The sequence below is a fragment of the Montipora foliosa genome, chromosome 1 (assembly GCF_036669935.1).
Source record: "Montipora foliosa isolate CH-2021 chromosome 1, ASM3666993v2, whole genome shotgun sequence".
In the NCBI taxonomy this organism is placed as follows: Eukaryota; Metazoa; Cnidaria; class Anthozoa; order Scleractinia; family Acroporidae; genus Montipora; species Montipora foliosa.
Genome location: NC_090869.1, coordinates 25,253,145 through 25,270,383, shown reverse-complemented (window position 1 = coordinate 25,270,383; position 17,239 = coordinate 25,253,145). Strand labels below are relative to the sequence as shown.

Genomic DNA, 17,239 nt, shown 5'->3' with positions numbered 1-17,239 from the left:
TAACTAAGTGTAATCGTGTAACTTTATCACTGATAACAAAAGACAATGAAGACTTTTGGAACAGAGACCACAATAGTTTTCAAAACTAAAAACAAAGCGCTTCAAGTCGAAAGAGGGGGACTATTGCGATCAAGAGAATTTAAAACCAGTTACAAAATACCACTGGTGTTTGAAGCATGTGTTTTTGTTGAAAAGTGCTCTTAGAAGGGCTTTTTACGATTCTATAAAGAGACGCAGAGAAAGGATACAAAAACACCGGCGGAAGAAGCCGCAAAAAACCTTTGAAAATAATTGTCACTTGGTTATATGTTTTATAAGAGCGCAAACAAAGGATCCGGAAAAATAAGAGCTAAATGTTTTCTTGAAGAAAAAACTATTGGAGGCAAAAAGCTGACAGATTTGTCAGGTGTCAAGAAATTCATGTGTCATCCTAGATAGTGGACGTAAACATGTACAGTAGCAAATGATTTGTTAATAAAAAAAAAAAGGAAGAATTGACAGTTTTTCTAATTATTGGGAAACATAAATTCAGTTCATGTACGTGAAATTTATGCCAAAGATTACGGGTTTCACGAGTACAACATAAAACCAAATGTAGACATTGGTTAACTTACAAAGAAGTGATTTTAGCTTGCGTTAGATGTAACTGAAGAATTGTTCAAAAAAATGCCGATTTACAAACGGATGTAAAAAAGGATTTAAAGTGTAAATTATGAAAGAAAAAAAGTGACCCTTAATTGGAATGGAACATGAGGAAAGGAATGAGTTGATGGGTTATTCAATGGCTCTGGGTTTTGATTATATCGATCAGTTCTTTACTGTGATGCTTCGACATACACTACGGATTATGAAAGACCTAAGGGAAATCCCATTCATGAAAACTGTCTTAAAAAATGTCCTTGCTATGATTACAAATTAGTTTCTTTGTCAGGAGTAGTGCGCACAATAGTAAAGTATAGTTAACTGAAGTCTGTTTGTATAAACATGCCGAGATTTGTCGCTACCACGTGTTTGGTAGGTATCTGGCGAAACGAATACGAACTACATTAGGAACACATACAGTAATGATCGCTTGGAGCCGGAGGAACATGAAACCATTGCTGTGGATGAATTAAGAGAGGCTGATTAAGAAGGGGTCAAAGTGAGCGATTTGGAGAACGGAGACAAAAAAAGAAGAAGTACTCATGAGAAGTGGGTGGAAAACAGCAGATTATAGTAAGGAAATCTTAGGTACAAGTTCGCATCATTAGATCCACAGTATCACGATCGTTTTTGTCTCCGGTAGAGCGACAGCCAAATGAACTCCATCGACTCAGATTCCGCGGTTTTTAAAAAAAAAAAATTGCTGCGAAAACACCACTAGCTCGTTTTAAATGAGTCTGGTGATAAAGTCCACCCCCCCCCCGGCGCCCCGGGTACTACAGTCTGAACTTACTTGGTTTATGTCTTAGGTTTCCCTACAAGAACGCTAGCACTACTGGGCAGCGAAGCTGTTTCCTCTGGTCGAAGCATTAGAGAATTGTCCCACGTTACCAAAAGAACGATGCATCAAGCACATACTGTCCCCTTGTTAGCCGCTTCGAGTGTAGTGCCCTGCAAGAAGCAATCAGACACAGCTTCAAATTTAATTAATTTCTAACCACCGCTGCACACCAAGTCAGAGGCCCGTGGGAATCCAATCGGATAGCGCATGCGCAAACTGACATTGCGAACATCTCACTGAGGGATTTGACAGAGAAAGTCTGGGTGGTACAGCTCTGTGTTCATCATAAAAACACAATATAGGTTTTTCAACCTCACCTGACAGTACTAAGAGGTTTTTTTTGAAAAATTGACCAGCTATTAGGGTTCTACCATCCTTTCGTGCTTCGGTTTGTTCTCGTGATCCACAAAACACATTGTCACGGGGGGCTGTCACCGATGATTGTTTATCCTGGTTTTGCAGCTATGTGATTTTTCCCTGGGCAAACACGAATGATAATTCAAAAGGAAAGCCAATGAGTAAAACAAGAATGACAAGCAGCTTAATTAAAGAACTTCCTAAGAATCTTATGACACTTGTCTTTGAAAAAAAACCCACTTAAACCATTGTGGGTGATCCAAAATAATCGAGTCTACGAGCATGGATGGAGAGATAATGATGCTATTCCATGCAATTACTGTCAAAATAGTTCCACTCCGATTGACTGTTCAATTGATTGATAACGCGATGCCTCTTTCAGTAACCGGTGAGGAACATAAAGGAATCGAGACTGACGACAGTTGTTATTGTCTTAACAGTTGATGGGTATAAACTTCTCCCTTCACTAAGGAAAACGATTTCTCCCGTCCTTTTCGTCTGATGTCCTTTTAAGGATTAAACTGCAAAATCAAATAACCCTAGAGGTCCCTAGAGAACGACTTCATCGAATATTTGTTCCGTTTAACTTATAGTAACGATCTATAACAAAACCTATCAGTGACTCGACAAACTTACCCATTGCACTTGAATATTGTAGGCGAGGGTAATTTGCACACAGTTAAATAAAATCGAGTTGATCTGTGGTTATGTAAGAAAACACCGCACTTAAAGTATGTTTTGAATATTATATTCCTTCAGTAATATCTGTGTTGTAAACTAAACCTGAAAGTGTACTTTGTCAATTGAAACCGAATACATATTGTGCATTCAGCGATCATAAAAGTGGACCCAAAATGATACTGACCCGATGATGAAAGCCATTCACAAAAAATTGTTTTTAAATTTCTCCTCGGGAACAAAGACCATCCTGCAGCAGAGAGCCAGCAAATCTTACTGGATACAATGACAACTGTATATTAAAAGCTAAATATATCCGTTTTCCGGCCCATACATAATTCCGCGGAGCTTTTCAGAAATGGACCCGCCTGGGAAGAACCGAATTTGCCATATCTGGTGAACACGCAACGGATCAATCTTTAATGCTAGGAACCAAATATGTTTGTTAATTCGCTTTCCGTGGCATGGAAAATCGATTCCAATAGTAATGAAGCGTAATGTCAGGCGAATATATAATGTCTTCGTGAAGATTTGAATTTCTAAATTGGTCTGAAAACCGGAACACGGACAATGTATCTGTGACAAATTGAAAACATTGGTTGACAGAGCCTCCCTCCCCCTCCCCCCGGAGCAGTATTTTTCTCTTATGATCTTTGTTTTGCTTCTATTTGAAAGGACACTGTGTAAACCATAGTGTGTAAAAGCCAGTTGTGTCGGATGAATATTGCAATAGTTGACATCATTGAGGGTTGTGTCATCTTGGGTAAGTTTCAATTATGGGTCGTCTCGACACAGAAAAAGGGACAGTTCGTGTTTGTTTACCCTCCCAGGGGTTTTTGGGAACAATCATGGAACATGGCTAATTTTAACTGGGGAACAGAGGAACAAAGAGAAATATCTTCGGGAACAAGAGGAATTTTAGGTCTATCAAAAAGCCGACCAAGAACAAGTTTGGAAGTAATTTCGAGAACAAGGGAAGCACAAGTAAATTTTTAAAGGGAACAAGGGAAATGAGGACACCTCCCTCCATTCTCCTTCCCCAAACTGGGAGGGCCTCATCGTTCAAGCCTGACGTTCACTTCACTTCATGGTTAAACTGTAAGGTGAAGAAAGTAACACTCCGTAAATCGTAAAAGGTTTACTAATCCCTCGTCAGTAGTTGTTCTCGGGCTTTGATTCCTCCACTAACTATGATTTTGACCGTTTCTGAAGTTAGAGTAAGAGACAGTCGCTTTCCAGTTTATTTTTGACGGATCCACAAAGCACGCGGCAGGGCGCTGAAGAGCCCTCTCGATTTTACTCATTGTGTGAGGCAAAGGATCACCAGTGGAAAGGATTCCTTCATCACTTCTTGTCTCAAATTCTCACGCGAGCAGTGTAGACAGGAAGTCATCAACTTCACAGCGTGTCAACTCGACTTCCCAAAGATCGGTTCTAAGTTTTAGTGCCAGTTACTCCTCACATAACCATTCACAAAGCAGCGTGAGACCGTGTTTGATTGTCAGATACTCCTGTCGACGTTGATCGTACACAGGCAAGCGAGACTCACGCGAGATACAACTAAATACTTTCCATACAAAGTGCAATTATATTCGCAATTTGATTGACAACCGCCGTCTTCAAGCCGAATGGCGAAAATTATATACAATACTTTATTTCAAAATAACATACAAATACATAGTTATTGAGAAAAAGGAAACCCAGAGGTTAGCCCTATATCAAGGGTCTCCTAAAAATTTTAAGTTGTTTGAAACTGAGAAAAACACCGAACTAGTTTATTATCAATGAAACCGAACAATTCGGACTGAAAATGTCCCCATCAAAATGTAAACAAATAATATTTGTGTCGAAAGATGGCACACGTTCAATAATTATAGGTTCAGTGTCCAAGATGAAAGTGTTTTGAACAGTCCTGGTGACGTGATGCACAACAATCAAGGGAGAGAAATTGACCTCTTCAGCTAAAAGCAATGTCAAAGCTAGAATATCAGTCATAACAGAGGCAGAAAATCATTTGCGCAAAATACTACCTGTGCAAAGGGCAGGAAATTAGGAAGCCCGTACCAGTTAGAGATAAAGGTAAAGGTTACCCCTTCCAAACTCTTTACAACACAATAGCCGGAATATCAAGTTTTGTGCTTGTCGCCTGCATGTAGCAAAATGTAAGGGAAAAAAACCTTGTTCAATGAAAACCTAGTGTAACTCCTGGTCCCTCCACACCTTATTTTTCGTCAGTAATTTCGTCAGCTCTGAGGCTGGTATCAATGGAAGCAAGCGCGGCGGTTGCTTCCGTTTTACGAGGCTAAAACGACAGCTACACGGATCAGAGAAAAGTTGAAACAGACGCTCAGGTCACCGAGGATCGAACTGCGGACATCTTGCTCCGAAAGCCGCGCCGTAACCAACTGAGTTACGCCAGCTTGGCTACCTATGAGGGGCAAGACTTCTCCTTTACCATCATCGATCGCAGTTATCCAATTCCGAAATGGTTAATTTCGAATTCAGCTAGAGTTGGGAAGGAACGTTATACTGGGTATCAGAGAAAAAAAAATCTCGCGCCCTTGTCAGCCAATCACAATTCATTTAGCAAAAACAAGAATCGCGTGCGTTTCCCGCGCTTTTATTTGTTCGGCTCATTTTATTAAATTTTCTGCGTCAGTTGCGATACTGGTTATACGGCACGTAATTAACGGATTTGAAAACTGGCGAATAATGATATCACGGTATTATAGGCACACTTTACATTTGAATCATTATCACATAACGTTATCAATGAATTTATTTATTTTACACTTAAACTCACCTTAATCTTATTTACCCTTTAAAAAAATCATAATACTTTTAATTTAGACTTTTTTTTGCGCAGAGGTGTGAGGTGAAATACAATTGGACTCGATTTCCTACGAAGTATTGTCACCTTAATGAAGAGCGTACGTATAATCTACCAACTTTAAAAAATAAAACTGTTTACGCCAAAGAATAAGCCACGGTAGGGAAATTATCATTTATTAACATACCGATAAACTTGCTTACGAAGAAAGCTCTCGTTTAATTAAGAATATTTTCAGTGCCTATATCCCTATTCACAACAGGGAAAAATAAGGCAATAGAACTTTGAATTAGTCTTTTCACAAACGATAAAAGATGGCTGGAGGGCTCACCTACCGTTCACCGACAAAGAACTTGCGACACGAATAAACCTTACGGTGCATCTTCGAATTTCACTTTCTTGGGGCCCTGAACTTAAAATGTTATGGAAGAAACTTGAATCTTCTTAAATAAGCCACCACTGTGTGTTTGGCCCATTCGAGGAGAGAAGAACTTTCAGTTGCACTCGCGTGATGTTAATGATGTTAAGATTTACTGGACACTGTTTTACCTTTCCGGTATCCCAAGAGAAATCACAGTTACGCACTTCGACGCAGTGCCAATTAAAGTGCTACTGACCCAAACTCTGTCGCGACGTAATTTGTCGTAAAAAAATATTTTCTGTAGTCTTTCAACGTGATATATCATTGAAGCAAGCCAGGGTATCTAGACTGCTGGAGAACTTGTCCAGTCGGTGAAAACGTGCTACTATGAGCGTTGCTGTTCATGCTACCACTCGAGCAGTAGCATTTATAAGAATTGCCTTAGGCTACGTATCCTTCAACCTGTCGTCAAATTTTATTTGAACGCTGAAGCCTTAAAACAAAATGTTGCGCGTGATACATCATCAAGCTAACTATGCAAAGAATTTTCTGATTCTTTTTTGCGACAATTTTGCAGCAAAACGTTTTAAAATAATGTCAACGAGTGAATTCTGATGATGATAATAATAACTTTGTAAGTGTCTTGTTTTAAGTCTTATTAGGATTCACTGAATCGCGGTCATTTGTTTTTCACAATGAGGAGATTTAAAACAACGAATACGGCGGGCGTCAAACTGCAAACTGTGGTTAATCTCAAAACTATGAAAATTATCTTGTTCTGTAGGTTATTTTCCTCTTTAGAACTCGCTTATTATGATTAATATCTGCGGCTGACGGGAAGAAAAGACGGTTAATCAAATTTAATAGTAGCCGAAGCCATCTGAACACAGAAAACAGTATGTCTCTTAAGAGAGATAAAGCATTGCGCTTACGTGAAAAGGCATACTCGAAACGTTGGGCTGCCTCTTGTCATAAAAGCGTGAAAATTACGGTTATTTAACTCGTCTCTCTCTTTTAAAAATTACTTGACACCTGCTGCTTAACACGCAAGAATTGAGCTCATATCAAACGGGTTTCTTCCATTTTTGGCAAAACACATATTTCCGACGTTTGCCGTTTGCTAGTAAACGTGATGGCTAAATCTTTGTAATAACACGGAACTTTGGCTGCAAGCAATATCAAACCTGGGCGAACGTAAGAGGGCAAAATGAACTTATGATAGTTGTGATTTTTGTGTCAAATTTTGCAAACAAAAGCGGCAAATGTGAAAAGCGTAGACAAGAAACTTCTTCAGTATGCAAAATTATCACTTTATACAGCTTGACCTTAAATGACGCTCTTTAGTGTTCTACGTTTTCACAGCCGAAAATTACTCGGAAACTTTGCCTTCCAGATGTCAGATGAGAGCCTTCAATTTTGGACTCACTCGGTTTTACTGGTAAAATTAGACTAAAATTGTTCCACTTCATTGGTGCTGCACGTAAATTCATTAAAACTAGAATAACCGCAAGCTGTAAACACACTAGTGGCTCTAAAACAGACAAAGGCAACTTGTGCTGAAGGTTTTAACTCAATTATTTCTTACAGTCATACCGAATGCTCGACACGAGGTTTATATACGAAACCATGAGCTTTCCTTTGTCAATTTTGTCAGTTACGCTCTTAAACATATGACCGCATGAATTAGCTGGAGTTTTCGAAAAGCGTAGTTTTGAACGTCAATCCTCCACAGTGAATTCACTGCCAAAGTGTTATCCCTTCCCTTCAGATCCGCAACACTTAAGACTTCAGTGATTTTAGAAACCTCTGGGTCTCTCATTTCACGCGGTCATTACGATCAGTTCCCTAGACCCTTTCAATCCGGCCCCGCAAGTGAGGCTCGTCCTACAAGACGAGCACTTTGGCAGAAGCTGCATTCTTTCTTTGAAATCCGTATATCTAAAAAGCGGCATTGATTTTTCACTTAGTTGACTTTGGTAACTGCGGACCCGCGTGAATAATTTTACCTAACGTTCACAATACTAACTGTATGTGTAGGTGTGTGTTTTGGTCACGATATTTGCATGTAAAGAAACACATAATAACAGCAAACATTTCTAACATAAACACCTGATGCGATCTTTGTTGTGATTTACACAATTTCGTTTACACTCGGTGACTAATTATACATGTACAAAACACTATTTACTCATTCATATACGTGCACAGACGTGCCCTGAGTTTTAAGCATTTCATTTTGCCTGAAAATATTTGCTTAGTAGATTTAGCTAATAAATGACAAGTCTGAGCCTCATTTCTATAATTATGACGCCAAGCCTCAAATTGCAGCACACCGACCAGCTGATCGAATGGTTCACTGTCTTGCTGCTTGGTTTGTCGTACGCTCAAAAGATCGGAAACCTAACGTTTTTCGCAAAATCTACCCTCGAACTTGCTTGTGTAATACTCAAAATTCGTCATTAATATTCTTTACCTTACCTTTTGAAGTTATCGACCAGATCACCTAACCGTAACGTTCACAGGACGGAGTCATTATATGTGAATTTGTTCAGTCAAATCGAAACAAAACTTCTGTATTTCGTTATTGGACTGATTTTAAGTCTGTCTTACCCCAGTTGATTTCTTCTGTTGACGAAGACACGTTAGAGTTTGGATTTTCCACGGTTGATAAATTAACTAAATCTTCATGTGTATGGCTCACTCTGTTGTTCTCTTTATTAACGTGATGTCATTTATGAACAGACTTCATTTGCGTAACCTCTGCTTGAGTATTTAATTATAGCAAGACATCAAAAGAGCTATACCATAAGGCATTACGAGCCCAATGAAGCGTTTCGATCGAGGTCATGTTTTAGTTTCTTCACCCAAGTTTCGTTTTATTGCTCACGTGAACAAAAATTAGATTATCGGAAGATGTTGTGCCATTAAAAAGAATGCATGGGATATGTTTGAAAGGTGAGATCATTTGTCGCTCAAGTTATAATCGAGCAAATAGTGGTCGAGGTGTAAATTCCCATTGTCAACTTTAAATTAGCTTTTAGTCTATGTATTCCTGTCTTAAGAAATTAATTATTATTAAAACATATTTTTCGAGGGGGAGGGGACAGTGCGTTGGTGCACAAAGCAAATCAAACGTTATTTTGATCAAACGTCATTAAGAATGAATTTAAGAATTCTTTTGTGTGGCTTTGTTGTCAGGTACTGACCCTAATCGTCCTCGTGTCACTTAAGTTAAACGCGTTACCCGTCTGAAAATTTCCGGTAAATTTGTCAAAACCACACCGTTATGTTTGAAAAATTGTGTATCCCTTGCCTTCCCTATTCTTTCCAGTATTCCATTTTGATTACTGAATGTTCATCTGATGAACACCGTCCTTAACATTCTAAAGACGTTATTGGATTTGCTGTCGTAGTTTTTTTTTCCTTCTCGATTAAAAGTCGATGTCACCGGCAACCCGTTGCTAAACTGCGATTACGTAATAGCAAAGTGGTCAACCTATGACGTCAGCCCGGGTTTAACTTTGGAAATCACAACCGGAATGGAAGCAAATCTGAATTGTTGAAGCCACAAAATGACCCGCAACACAACCTTCTCTTATCGGACACTCACGTTCCTTAGTTTTGCAACTTTATTGGCGGATTGCGTTCTTTTCAGCGCAAAGTCAGACAGTGTCTTCGTTTCCACTCCCGGAACAAGTCAATGTACTTTAGCGTTGGTGATTCCCATAGGTACCCCCCTCAGGAACAATTGTAGTCACGTGACGATGGGCAATATAAGAGTGTGCTGTTCAATGGATCGTAAAATCAAGAAGCGGAAGTCGCAAATAGTCACCAAAAATATTTTTCTTCGGTGATTATTGCGCTATTCCAAATCTGATTTTTCTTGCTGTTGTGTGGGAATTGAAACAGCTTCTTGAAGACGAAGAAGAAAGAGAAGAAGAAGACGAATTACCCTTGCATAATGTTAACTACCGTAAAATTCCGAAAATAAGCCTCGGGGCTTATATTTTTCAAAGGCCCTTTTCGATGGGCTTATTTTTGGAAGGGCTTATATTCAGAGGGGCTTATCTACGGAGGCAAATTTGCGTTTCCAAATCGATTGGGCTAGCCTTATAGTTGGAAGTAAATTTACCGTTTTTGCTTTGTTTTACTTTGTATTTGAGGGCAATTTCCCAAGTACAAGCTCCCGGGGGGCTTATATTTGGAGGGGCGATTTAACGGAGGGCTTTTTGTGTTGCCGCTTTGGGGGGCTTATATTTGGAGGGGCTGATACACGGAGGGGCGTATTTTCGGAATTTTACGGTATGTTAAATTCTCTTAATGAATTTTGAAGAGTATTTAACGTACACTTCAAAAACTCATCAATAATTCTTGAGCTTAACAGCCTATCAAAAATCGATAAAAGGTCACGTGTATGAAACATTCCTTATTAGAGTTCTTTATATAAAGACACAGGAATGAGGTCCGGCTTTTTTCTCTTGTATCAAGAGCGTGCTAATGTTTGAACCTTTGTTCGGACTCCCGAGGGACACGCTTTTCGTGGAATGTTTTCGAAGCCGTTCAAAAAACTTGCAGCACGTGTTTTATCTGGTCTAAAAACACACGGGCCGCGCCTTGTGTTTTTAAACCCGAGAAAACACCCCTTGTCGTTTTTTTTAAACGTTACGTCACAATGTGCTCATACTTCATAAATGAATAAGTAAGCTCATTATAAACTTAAACAACGATAGTAGTAGAATTTTCATTTTTTATGCTGCACCTCTATGGCACGCGTGGGGATACTAAGATATGGGCGAAAATAATTTCCGCGCATGCGAAGAAGTGCAGCAGGATGGAGGTTTCCGTCGCTGAGGGGAGGTGGGTGGGACAAAAATTAAAGGGGGCTCCGTAGCGACCTCTCGGGGAATGAACCCATAACAGGGTGATTACAAGTGTGGAGGGCGAATAAATACTCTTCCCAATGCCCATGGGTGTTATGATGGTCTCTAGAGAAAAGGCGCGGGTGGCCATTTCGGCGCAATCATATCAATGAAAATAATAAAAGTTCCTGAAGTAATTTCTCAGTTGTCAAAAAGTGTACATACGATCATCGAAGGGCAGGAAGAAAAAAACTAACTGTATATAAATGACACGAAATCCAACTGTTCAGCAAGATTTGGAATTCAAGATTAAGCAGCGATGGATGTACAAAAAAATTAAGACAGCACTCGCCGTTGCCTGAACCTCTGAAAATGCACTTAAATGAACAGGTGAAGTTTAAAGAAATCATTGATATAATTGGGAACATTATGTTCAATGGATTTAAAATATATTACTGAAACTTGAGAGTACTTCCTGTTCATTCGTTGATCGTTCCTTTGTGGGATGCGAATTTCGCGGGACCCTGCAGTATATGTACTAAAGGCCCGTGCAAACGCTGGCAACATTGTTGGGCCCAACATGCTGCGAGCGTTTGCACACAATGTTGTGTGTTGTTGCGACTTGTTGGAAGTTGTTGGATGAAGTTTGAAACTGGTCAAACTTCAGAGCCAACAAGTGCCAACATTTCTATTGTTTCGCGGTCATCGAAGCGTGGTCCAACAATATTGCGTTCGTTTGCACAGCACATCCAACAATGTTGCGCCGGCGCACGCGCACTACATGCCACGTATCCGCGCAAATACATGCGAACAAGAAATCAACATGGCGTCGGAGATGGAAAACGTCCCAGAGCCCCTTGTATTCTCATCTAAAGACCCAACATGTTGTGACTTGTTGCGAGCGTTTGCACACATCGGCTAACATCACGCAACAAGAGACAACATTGTTGGGCCCAACAATGTTGCGTGTTGTTGCGAGCGTTTACACGCGCCTTAAGATCAGCAGGCTAAGCTGTGCTTTAATTAAGCAACGGGGACGCAAAAAATACTTCAGGCTAACTCTTTAGGGGGTCGACTACAAAATAAAGCGTTTTCCTCTTTTTAATGTTTCTTTTAATTTTGCTTAATTTCGTTGTGTGTATTGGAAACTGAAACTTGAATTTTTCCTTGGTGACCAAATGAAATCAGGAGGTTCGTGCTTTTTGTTAAAACTGATTTTCATTATAGGAAAATAAAAAAAAAAGGACACGGACAAGGTTGACAGAAACGGTATTTTTGACGACCATCAGAACTAGATCAGTTCAAAATGGCAGAAAACTGTATGGGTTTAGCAATCAACCAAGGAAACCCTTCGTGCATTCGATTTTTCTATTTTCATGTTTTTTTCGTTACCTTTCTGTAACATCTATAAAAGTATGAGCTAAGGCACAAGTTCTCGTTTCTAGAAAAACTGCGGAACTTTCGATCAACCGGCGAAACGCGCGGTGATTTTGAAATGTAAAAGTGGTCTTGGTTCTCTTTTGGCGTCATCCCACATCAGTCAAGGAAAAACAGCACTATGGTATAGATTTCGGCTGTTGAAATAGATTGTGAGCGATTAGGTTAAACCGATTCTTTAGGACCATCTTAGGTCTCTCTTTTCTTTCCAATACGAAAAACAAAAAATATAGTCAACAACGGTACATTACGCGTTCCTGTCTCGTCACAAAGAATATTCGATTATCTTAATGAGTTAGTATAGGCAGAATCCTTTTATTTCTCGGACAGGTGTCAGCACCTTGAACTAAATATTTCAAACTCATTTAAATTTGAGTTTGGATGAGCTCGAGCTAGATTAAGACCCGTCCACACGATTAATTATTTTATAGTTGTAGCTAAGTTACCTGGCCTAGCTGGGAATGGAAGCGAGGCTGCCGGTGACCCTGTTTTGATACAAACCTTTATGCTTTTCTAATGTTAATGTAGACTAATTAGAATTACAATAACACAATTCACATCATAAAAGCAGTGAGGTCTTTATCAATACAAGATCACCGGCAGCCTCACAGCCATTCATAGGCTGGGTCATTGAGCAATCAACTGTAAAATGGCCTATTTGTCACATTTTATGTTACAAGTCGTCTGCACGAGTTGTTTTTCGCAATTGACAACATTTATTTGTCACATAAAAGCCAACACGTCAGCTTTTTAGCAAATATATTTGTCAAATAAAAATTGATTGTAGTCCGTGCTTAAGATCTTATACATTTTCTCCCATGCGCTTCAAGACGTATTATATTATAACATGCAGTTACGAAACTCACCGTCGGCTATTCGTATCCTTCTCGGTCGGCCGGATTGCTTGGAAACAGGACAAATTATTTATAGCTAACATATTTCAATGCTTTACCATGATACGTTATGAAAACTCCTACTTGCCTCACTGACCTAATGAAACTGAAAAATGCAAACTCTGAAACACATTTGCATCGAATCCTCGAATGAACCTGCTTATGACTGAGTATTAGTTAAAAACTATTGTTCTTTTGGCATTGGATCAGCCACTGGGTACTGTTTTGACGTCGTTAATTTGCCAAAAGTGAATGGTATAAGAGATTTTAACTCAATTGGCAACTTGAACACTCCCTTAATTTTGAAATGTGATGCAGATCAAAGCATAATACTTTTCAAGCTCATTTCGTTTCCTGGGAAACCAATGGTCGAGCGAACTCCGCATGCATCCACGCGAAACACACTTTCGTACGATCACATCACTCATTCAGTGCTGACAGCTTTGCAGCGAGGTTTGTTGCATCCGATGCAGTCACCGTTTTTTGCAATAAAGAGAATCAACAGTAAAACTATCCTTGGTCAGGCTATTGCCGAAATGGCAAAACTTGCATGAGGATTGAGGGGGTAGTTTCTAAAGAAACTGTGGTGCTGCGTCGGTGGGGAAGTAGTATACAAAAATTTGGTTTTATCAACGGAGTTGATAATGTAAATTGGCCACCGTACAGAGATTCGCTCTGACGAAGGGCTAACGCTCGAAACGTCAGCTTTTAGAATCTCTATACGGTGGCCAATTTACATTATCAACTCCGTTGATAAAACCAAATTTTTGCATGAGGATTATCTAGGATTGTATCGGCATAGAAATTACTATTTCGTGCGAATTTCACTTTTGGTCCCTCTGCGCATTGTCAGCTTATGCAAATTTCTTTGGCTAGCTTTCAATTCATCAGTCAGCTGTTGAGACCTTGTTTTTTCCTAACAATTTACGCTGATAGCGTCCCTTCGCTCTATTTAAACTGACAAATGTTTGCTAAAAGGTTAAAAAAAAGTGGAATTAAATAGTTCTCCAAATCGATTGTTGCAGCCCAGTTAAACAAAATAAATAAATGCACCTTTAGTTCAAGTTAGTCGCCACAATTTCCGTCTGGAAATTTGAAAACGCAAACTTGATCGAGTCTATAAGAGAGAATTTTCTATGAGTTGTAATGTGTGCCAATCTGGCTTGCTATAAGCGAAGAATGTAATTGTCGCCTTCGGTCGCTGTGTACGGTGTATGCACACTGTATCTTTACGCAGTGCTTAAAACAGCACTACACAGCTTAGCTATCAAGATACCTGTTAGCAAGCACTTGCTATAGATATGAGCGTACAAATTCCGAAATGAAAAGGAAATTGGGCTTGAATTATAAACAAAGGATAGCCACGTGTTGTGGCCAAATTATAACAAGGCAAAAACAAGATGAATATAAATAAGTGCATTAAAGCGGGCATTCGTGAAATGAACCAAATATAATTTTCACGATTTTGCATTATTGACGACGAGCAGACGTGTTTCTGTCTACTAAGATCACTTACTCTGCGAAGCTCTCAAATAGTTTGTGGCAACAAATTGTGTTAAAAACATCCCCCCTCAATAGCAAAATTCATTAACAGTTAACGATTCACTTTTGTACAATGCATGTGAAGAACTTTTTCCTTTCGAAGTGATGACAAACGAAAACAGCTAACTCACCTTCCTCAAACGGAGTTTTTTTTCCTCCATTTTCTCTCCCCCATAAATTTTAATGCTCTGTCATATTTTCTTTTAAGTCTCTCGACGTCAAAAAGGATAAAATTTCAATCCATAGCACGCACTGTCAGATTGGTGAGCCGGAGGAAGGATAACAATAATTCAAACAGCGCGCAATCTGATTGGCGCACATTCTAATTGCCCTAACACCTGCTGTCGAGGAATAAATTATACGTGATCAGTCTTTGCTGCCTTTGTCTGGCCGGAGAGGTCCTGGCGGAGATGTCTTACAAACCCACTTATTTCAGCGACATATTGTGCTTTTGCTTTGATCTTGGTGAATGATAACATGGCTTGGGCAATTTAATTTTCATGCACGCCGCCGTCCTTTCATTCTAATCTCGTGTACGTCATATTACTTATACAGCTTTATAATCAATACTAATCTATAATTAAGTATCTAATTGCTGATAAGAATACAATGATATATATTGTCTTTTTGGATATCCTAGGGTGCATAAGACAACATCCACGTGACAATTGAATAGATATCTACTGGCCGGTTAAAAAAATACAAAAGGAAAATGAGTTCGTTGTGTTTAATAGTTTTGGAGACGCTAAACACAAAGACATTCAGCGGGAAAAAAAATCCCCTTTTCTAGCTCCAGCTTTTGCTTAATTTTCACGAAAAAGAAAGAACGAACCAAAAACGCTGTAGGCTTTAGCCTGGTCTCCCCCTCGTCGCGCGCTCCCCGCGAAATATGGCGTTCGCCCCGCTTGGCTCATAAAGCGCCTGTCATGCAGGCTGGTAACATATTTGCCCTGCCGGGCCTATGAGGCAGATCGGAAGATTGGAATCTGCTTCCATGTTCCCGAACTGCAAGGTGATTCAGTGCAATTACAAACCCCATGGTATGGCCCTGACGAATACGGTTATTTAAGTCACTTTGAAAATAGCCGCACATCCTCAATGTGGTGTGGGAGGCGCGGTGGCCTCGTGGAAAGTGCGCGACTCCGGATCGAGTGGTCCGGGTTCGGGGCCTGGCCGGAGACATTGTGTTGTGTTCTTGGGCAAGACACTTTACTCTCACGCTGCCTCTCTCCACTTAGGTGTATAAATGGGTACCGGCGAAAATGCTGGGGGTAACCCTGCGATGGACTATCATCCCATCCACGGGGGAGTAGAAATACTCCTAGTCGCTTCATGCTACAGAAACCGGAGATAAGCGCAGGCCTGATGGGCCTTCTAGGCTCGTAGCGGACTTTGCCTACCCCTTTACCTCAATGTGGGCCAAATTTAGCACGATTTTATATAATAAGTGTATCCCTGATATAACGCAGCGCCTGGTGACATTCTATGGTTAATTCACGTACGTACCTGAAAAATGCATTTGAAAGCCTTTGTGAGCACTTGTAAGTGTTCACAAACTTGAGTGTGGGCTGTTCGACTCGTAGTAGATCCTTCCCTACAATTTTAAGAAAATGCCAAAAAACTGGCCGTAGATTTTTGCTGACTCTTTATTATTCAAAATGAAAACACCGTTTTCAGCGAAAAATATGAAATAAAAAAATAGGGGTCACCGTACTCGCTCAGGGGAAAATAGCCATTCCTTGATGGTGTAACCTTGGCGTCAATGAAAATCCGCCATTTTATCAATGTGCGCGATCTAATGCGCGCGCCAATGACGCAAGAAATTATGCGCAGTAGGGTTGCGCAATGCAAAACCAGGCAATCACCTTAATTTAAATTTCAAACGACCGTTATTTGAGTGACTTGGAAATAACTTCTCTGTCCGCCGCGTATGTTGCAGGCGTTTTTCACTTTATGAGGCGAGTTTTTGTGCTATGTGTTTTTGCCTGTGCTTGTGTACTGATGAAAACCAGTCTTTAAACAAGGTTAGGAAACGTTGGTGCCATCGTCCACAAGTTTCTCATTGTCGCTAAGAGACGAATATCTAATTCTGAAGAATGCCTGACTTAAAACAAATCTCTTATCCAAACTTAATAATATGAAACTGCACAAGCGTTAAGGCCATCAAGTACGTGACTGTAGTAAGCTTTCGACAAAGGACCATAATGTTTAACATGGGAGTTACTCGATTATGCTATAATCAAATGAAGCGAAGGAGAGTCCAAATTTTGCTCAGCATGGTTTTCTCGCTAACAGTTGTTATTTGTATCCATATTTTTACACAAAAACCTTTGTTGGAAACATTGGTGTTTACGGAAAATATAAACCGTTTTCAAGTTAGGTTCTTGTCGATTTTAAAGCCAGGAATCACGGAGGAAAGCATAAACGAGGACTTCGATTTTCGCAAAGAAGGAATCTTCAACGCCGGTGCTCAAAAAAGTGCGTCTGCCACTGAAAGCCAAGCATCGACGACTTCACGCGTCATTAAAAAGGAAACATTGGAATCAGATAATTCATCCTTTGTGTCTGTAGATGAAGACATTTCGGAAACTAAAGATGAAAAACTTAATGAGACTTATCAAGGGTTTCTAAACCATCACATGTGGGAAAACGTATGTAACTTTCAAGTAGAAAGCTTGCGCGAGTTTATTTTGTACCCTCAAACGCCTTCAAAACGCAGATTTTTATTCTCTTCGTTCACGAAGCTCAACGAATCCAGAAAGAATTTTGGTGAGCGAATTTTTGGGTTCATTGTACCTC

General features: G+C 39.8%; 2 protein-coding genes across 2 annotated transcripts in view; one reads left to right on the top strand and one right to left on the bottom strand.

Annotated features, from left to right (window-relative positions):
• The window catches only part of LOC137994670 (kinesin-like protein KIF15), a 95,047-nt gene extending 80,350 nt beyond the window's left edge, over nt 1-14,697 (bottom strand). Inside the window, exon 1 of the mRNA XM_068840290.1 lies at nt 14,572-14,697. The gene's annotated coding sequence lies outside the window, so the exon portion shown is untranslated. The remainder of the gene's footprint in view (nt 1-14,571) is intronic.
• A 1,847-nt stretch (nt 14,698-16,544) lies between these two features.
• Nucleotides 16,545-17,239, top strand: part of LOC137994648 (uncharacterized) — an 8,974-nt gene continuing 8,279 nt past the window's right edge. The window contains exon 1 of the mRNA XM_068840256.1: nt 16,545-17,239. This exon is cut by the window's right edge and continues 497 nt beyond it. Coding sequence (XP_068696357.1) covers nt 16,645-17,239 — 595 coding nt within the window. The 5' untranslated portion in view covers nt 16,545-16,644.